Here is a 6368-nt window from a genome sequence, read left to right as displayed (position 1 = left end):
CACGCACCCTCCTACACTACCACCATCTCCTCATCCTCCTCCTCCAGCCCTCGCTGTGCTGCCTCTCTTCTTCGTCGTCCTACCTCTCGCTGACCCCTTCCCATTGCCCTCGCGAATCGATTTGTTATTGTTTTTGTGTCTGCGGTCGTCGCGGCGAGCAGAGCGAGCGGGGTGTATATCGGTGGGTGGCAGCCCGGCGACCAACGGGGTGGCGGGAGCGGAAGAGGAGGGAAGAGAGGCCGCGGTAAGAGAGCACTTTCGAAGCTCGAAAGAGATGGACGAATAGATACACACTGGCTGACCAGTGGTGTAGCTTGTGTATGTGTGTGTTTGGATCACATTTTCCTCCATCCGCCCATTTCGAAAACAGTGAATTCTTTTCAACGATGAACAGCATCGTCGTCGTCGCGTGCAGTACGCATCGACGGTACGATAGATCTTCTAATGATACATGGATAATACCTCGTTCTTTCGGATAATTCCTCTCATGTGTTTTCGTAAACACATCGCTTACGAGTATCGTACACTCGAGTAACATTTGTTCGTTCGATGAACGGCGGGTGGTAGAGATATTTTATCCCACGATGAGTAGAAAGATTCTCGGTCGCACTCTTTTTCCCCCCGGCAAAAGAGAATCTCGTTAGCTACGCCACTGGTTCCACCACCGAAAAGAGTGAGAGAAAATGGGTGTGCAAGGATGGAAGCTGGCACAGTGATGAGAGAGCAAGAGGGGCGGAGGAGATAGGGGGAGATGGTGGGTGGACGGAAGAAACGACAGGGTGAGAGGGAGGAACCGCGAGGGTTAAGCAGAGAGGGGGTTAGTTGCTGGTACTCGCGGAGCAGAGGGAGACAGCAGGGGGAGGAAAATGGATCGGATTGCGTGGTCGGCACACGAGGCTGGCTGGGTATGAGTGCAACGGGATAAAAGAGAGAGCAAAAGTAAGAGGGCAAGAGATAGAGATGCGGTTTAGGGGTGGCAGCGTGTAGGTGGAACAGAGACGGAACAGGAAAAGCACGAGAAGAGCTAGAACGGAGAGGAGTGACGCGTGGGAGCGAGAAAGTTGAGGTAAGACGAGGGATTCGTTGGCTTGACAGGTGACAACCGATCGGACCACTGACGTCACAGATCACTCGCTCGACCGTACGCTGCTACACGCACAAAACGCGATTTACTGCGGCACACACATACACACACGTACTACGTAGCGACGGAGATAGTGAGAGAGATAAAGAGAGAGCGCGCGCGCGCGCGACGTGTCGTGCATCACGCCGTGTTACTTCCGTTCCGTGCACAGTGTACGTCATACGTAAGCTTTCCACGCTGCGAGAAAAAAAGTACCGCGCACGCGCGCGAGAGAGAGAGAGAGAGAGAGAGAGAGAGAGAGAGAGAGAGAGAGAGAGTGAGAGACGGGCATGGGATAGACAGAGAGAGACAGATGGAGGATCAGAAAAAAAATTGACGGTCCAATAAAGATAGAGGTGAAAAAAACGGAACGAGGGAAAAAGAACGCGGGAGAGGGAGACGAAATTTTTCGGCGGAAGTAAGTAGTAAGTATTTACGATGCTAACCGGCCGATAGCCCCGCGCGACGCCTCTATCTGGTTACCATTACACTCGGATGTATGAAATGCGCCAGCAGCATACACCATCCCCCCACAATAGCCCTATTTATGATTGGGCAAAATTGCTTTCCATGCGCAGAATAAAATCGCGCGCGGGCGAGGAAAAATCCGCGGGGGTTGGATGCACGCGAGTTACGCGACCTGCGCCGCGCTGCTCCCATCGCGATACCCTGCGTTTATCAAAGGATGATGCTTCGCGTCTCAACTTGGCTCCCTTCGATTAATCATCGGCTGATGAATGATCTTCGTTCTTTCGATTTTCTTTGCGGCATCACTCGCAAAATTTGGGAAAAATTAAATATGGCGAGAGGTCGCGGTCATGCGTACATGCGCCCTCAGCCCCATTTTCTAGTTCGCCAATCAGCGAGTACGAGCTGATTTCAAAGAAATTCCGTTCGTAGCGCTATGTTCGTTTGAAGGTTCATACAGCGTGTATCGCGAAATTTATAAAGATATTTATACTCCGTTACATTGAAGAGTAATGGCCTTTTTTTCTGTGTCATTTCATCACCCCTTTTATCTTTCACGTAGTTAAATGTAATCAGTATCGTAGCGTAACAATAGTGACTATTAATCAAAAACGCTCCTATTAGTTTCCAAAATATGGCGATATTCGCTTAAATTATCATGTGTGGAACGATATTCCTTGAAAAAGTGAAATCGTCGAATCTGCGCTAAAAATTTATTAACTTTTCGCGTTAAATATGCAAACAATGCGTAATAGAATTTCGATTTAATTTTTATTGTAAACATTTAATCTTTATATAAAAATAACGATGAGCAATTCTTAATGATATTAAATACTTTAAATGAACCACTTAATATTACAATGTTACACATGATTCGATGCCTATCAATTATGACTTTGCATCAGAGACAAGGATGCTGTTTTTAACACAAGAATTTGTAAATTGCAAAGTTCTTTTTCTAGCCTGAAAACATAAGGATAAAATATTAACATATTGTATTATATAATATAATTACTAAGAAACAGTACTTGCAATTCTGTACCTTTTTTGGTAATCTTCAATATCATTAGCAGTACTGACAAACTCTTTAATACCATTATTAACAGTTTCGTATGATTCCTTTTTTGTTCCAATCAAATCCATAATAGACTTTAATGTCTCTGAACATGATTGTAAGAGTTTGCTTGTTTCTTCCCATTCTTCAGGTGTATCGGGAAGAACTATATTATTGCAACGAAGTACATCTAAAGGTCGTAGAAGACTATGTAACTGAGATAGAATATTTTCCAATGTTTTAACATCTTCACCTTCTGTGATTAAATGGAAGTTAAATATTAGAAAAACATGTTACTTATCGCATGATACCTTATGATTTGCAGACACTACTTACTAGTACAATTATGCACATCTATAATTTGTGAATCAACCTCATTTTGTATCCTAGTCAAATTTATTATATCTCTTTCTCTAATTTTCAACTTAAATAGTTTTTCTTCATTCTGCTCACATTCCTTAGCTATAGTTGCCAATTGAGATAGATATAATTTCTCTTTCTCTTCTGCCTTCTTTTTTAAGATTATTTCTGTCAGAATATTTTGTAAATATTCATCATAAAGAAGTTTTAGTTCTATGTCATCTGAATCTGAATCAATAATTCCATCCAATGATGTTTGTGTAGGAAGTATTGACATACGATCCATTGTACTTCCTTTCTTTGTGAAACCTGAATTGTTAAATGACCTAATATTTTAATCCTTAGAGCTTTATGTTAGTAAGAAACAGAATGAAATATTTTACTTTGTGGTAAAGCAAAGTCAGATGCTGCCATTGTTTGTCTATGGTGAGAACTGCTTGCACGAACATTTAATGTGCTCTCTGCTAAGTTCCTTCTTACTAATTCTGGTGTAGAGACACTGCGTATGCTAAAAATGTATAAAATATGTATTATATGAAATCAAATGAACTATATGAAAAACTACAAAGTATTTTATTTTTTTTACTATGTAGTTCGTTTTGCTTTTGATATTTCCGAATAATCCTTCTGCATCTTTTATTAATAATTATCTTTTTTCAATTAACTTAAAACTTTTAATCGATAGAACGTATTTTGTGGCATTAAAAATAATCCCTTATATATACGAAATTTGAAAAAACTCCAAATACTGACATTTAACTGTAAAAAACACAACAAGGTTGTAGAATAGTCAGTTTGAACCTATTCGAATTATTTTTCTGACGTTAGTGTCGCCCTCTGTAAATGTCAACACTCAATTGTTCACACATGGGAATAATAACAGGAGTTATAGAAGTGAACATTGTAATGTAATGATAACATAAAGTCGTTAACAATCGTTCAAAATTTTACTAGACTGTTAATAACAATTTATAATATATCATGGGCAAGGTATTCTTTTTATAATACGATTTTATTTCATTTCCATGTAAAAATTATAATATCTAATCATAACTGATGACTCTTATCTTAACTTCTATGGTTACTTAAAAAAAATTTATTTCATCGCTATAATACTTGAACAATATTATATAACTCTGTAATGAACTGCACTACTATACAAAAATAACGAAATGTTTTTATAAGGAACTTAGAATGATGATAAAATTTGTAAAATATTAAATTTACATTCTTTTAAATTTCTTTTTTTAGCACAGTAAAAGAGACGCTGCACCAATGTTAAAAAATATATTAGCCCTGGATGTTCGTTTTACAAAAGGTTTTGTAAAATGTATGGAAACACTGTTGCCTGTGAAACAAATACAAGTATATTATACAATGTTAGAAGTATGTCCATATGTTTTATAGTAATAGAATTAACTTTCAAAATATTTTAAGAAAGAATTAGATATCTTTACACCTATAACTTTGTGGTTGTTATTAATTGTAATATATTATGTTTCTTATCTATACAGATATCATGTCATGGTATACCATGGATAGCTTCATTACTTGCACTTATTTGGATTCTTAATAGTAAGAGGTTATACCAAGTGCAAGTTAATTTACTGATAGGTAAGCACATTAATTTAAGTAGTTAATGATCTGTAGTATATATCAAAATGTAACAAATCATAATGATAAAATATTTTTTTACAACATTATTTTCATTATCATATTTTTAGGTTTGGTGTTAGATATTATTGTTATTGCTGTATTAAAATCAATTGCAAGAAGAAGGAGACCTGCAGTTAATACTGATCCTCTATCAATGGGACCTGACAAATATTCATTCCCATCAGGTCATGCTTCTCGCTCAATGCTTGTTTTTTACTTCCTTAACTATCTGTGGCCTGTGTCTGGCATCTATCTTATACCTATATTAGCATGGATGTTTGCTGTAGTTATGTCTAGACTTTTAATGAGAAGGCATCATATTCTTGATGTTATTGCAGGACTACTTCTAGGCTACATTGAAGGAATGACCATGGGTCTTTTGTATTTAAATGCTGAAACTTGCTCATCTTTAATATCTTGGTTAACTGATGAGAAAATAGATGGTGCAGACTATGATGTTTGAAAATTACTTTACTTTTTAAATTTGATATTAGGTGTTGGCCTAAAGACAATATTGTTTCTTTGTCTTTTCTTTTATGCATCAGATTTCAATATTTTTAACCCTTTGCTACAATTGAAAATATTTGTATGAATGATATTTTAATATACTTTTACATAAATTAAGTAAATTAAATTGTGGTGATACCAAAGCAACAAAATATATTAACTATAATGTTATTATTGATATGATATTATTGCTAAGACTGCCTGTAAAGATACTAAAATCTTCAGTTTGGCATACATAACTATTTTTATGAATGTCTGATGAAATAAGGAATGTTATAAAGGTTTATATCAAATGACGTACTCGTTATACTAAAATAAATTACAATACTTCGTATTTTATACATTTATTCTTTTATCACATCATATGTTTTTCTCGATAACGACGGTTCCACTTTTATATTTAGCTTCCATCTCGTTATCTTAGAGATATACTTATAGATTTTTCTACGGATCTGAGAATAGAAAATACAAAATCTTTAAAGCATGATCAATAAATACATTTTGTACGGAAACCTTTTTTGGTTCCAATAGTGTTGAACACTACACGGTTAAAAAGTAATAAGAAATTCTTCTAAAGTTTGATACTATAAAAAAAAAAGGAATGACAAGTTCATTGTACAAATCACGTATCACTACATTTGTGATATATGAAAAATGTCTTACATATATTCATGCGCGTATAAAATTACAAGCCAGCCTATATATACATATACATATATATATGTATGCATTCTACACGATTAATGTCAGTCGTGTACTACGATTTCAATTTATTTTTCTACCAATAACTCACTAACAACTTCAACATTACAATTGTTCCAATTAATAGAAATACATTCATTAAATATTGAATTCAAACTTAGATACTTCTTTATGCTCATATTCAAGCCTAAACCGAGAGTACATAAATTTTCATTTTCTTGTAATTTAATATTAAATCTAAAGAGCTAAAGAAACAAATCATTAGCAACGCCTGCGACTTTTATGATTTTATTCTTAAAAAATACAACATATATATTTAGTTCTTTTTCAAATTTCAATTGTTAATCGTACAAATTAGTCATAAGGTATTCCAAAATTTCTATGCCTCTCTTTCAGTGCAGTCCCATGATACATAAATTAATAATAGTCAATAATAATTTTCCAATTAATCCAGTATAAAGTAAAAGAAATTTTTCCATACTTTTTTTTTTGTATCGT

At 35.6% G+C, this 6368-nt stretch overlaps 2 protein-coding genes across 2 annotated transcripts; one reads left to right on the top strand and one right to left on the bottom strand.

Moving 5' to 3' along the window:
• Positions 1–2475: 2475 nt before the first annotated feature.
• On the bottom strand, positions 2476–3638 carry LOC108570486. Its single transcript, XM_017932352.1, has 5 exons — positions 3592–3638; positions 3389–3513; positions 2982–3314; positions 2634–2901; positions 2476–2554 (listed from the first exon to the last, which is right to left on the bottom strand). Exons 1-5 carry the CDS (start codon positions 3636–3638, stop codon positions 2476–2478), a joined length of 852 nt encoding a protein of 283 aa, XP_017787841.1.
• A 353-nt stretch (positions 3639–3991) lies between these two features.
• On the top strand, positions 3992–5124 carry LOC108570477 (phospholipid phosphatase 6). The gene is made up of 4 exons (XM_017932343.1): positions 3992–3995; positions 4257–4391; positions 4520–4619; positions 4730–5124. The coding sequence occupies exons 2-4, from the start codon at positions 4281–4283 to the stop codon at positions 5122–5124; spliced, it is 606 nt and encodes a 201-aa protein (XP_017787832.1). The 5' UTR covers positions 3992–3995; positions 4257–4280.
• The last annotated feature ends 1244 nt before the right edge of the window (positions 5125–6368 follow it).

Source organism: Habropoda laboriosa, unplaced genomic scaffold (assembly GCF_001263275.1).
Source record: "Habropoda laboriosa isolate 0110345459 unplaced genomic scaffold, ASM126327v1 scaffold84, whole genome shotgun sequence".
NCBI classification, from domain to species: domain Eukaryota; kingdom Metazoa; phylum Arthropoda; class Insecta; order Hymenoptera; family Apidae; genus Habropoda; species Habropoda laboriosa.
This window is presented reverse-complemented; position numbering and strand designations above follow the sequence as displayed.

Excerpts from the sequence above, each read along its gene's own strand:
- LOC108570477 (XM_017932343.1), top strand. The coding sequence starts at position 4,281 with ATGTTAAAAAATATATTAGCCCTGGATGTTCGTTTTACAAAAGGTTTT. Across the intron at positions 4,392-4,519 it reads TATATTATACAATGTTAGAA|ATATCATGTCATGGTATACC; the intron begins GTATGTCCATAT and ends TTATCTATACAG. Across the intron at positions 4,620-4,729 it reads GCAAGTTAATTTACTGATAG|GTTTGGTGTTAGATATTATT; the intron begins GTAAGCACATTA and ends TCATATTTTTAG.
- LOC108570486 (XM_017932352.1), bottom strand. The coding sequence starts at position 3,638 with ATGCAGAAGGATTATTCGGAAATATCAAAAGCAAAACGAACTACATA. Across the intron at positions 3,514-3,591 it reads AAAGCAAAACGAACTACATA|CATACGCAGTGTCTCTACAC; the intron begins GTAAAAAAAATA and ends ATACATTTTTAG. Across the intron at positions 3,315-3,388 it reads TGACTTTGCTTTACCACAAA|GTTTCACAAAGAAAGGAAGT; the intron begins GTAAAATATTTC and ends TTAACAATTCAG.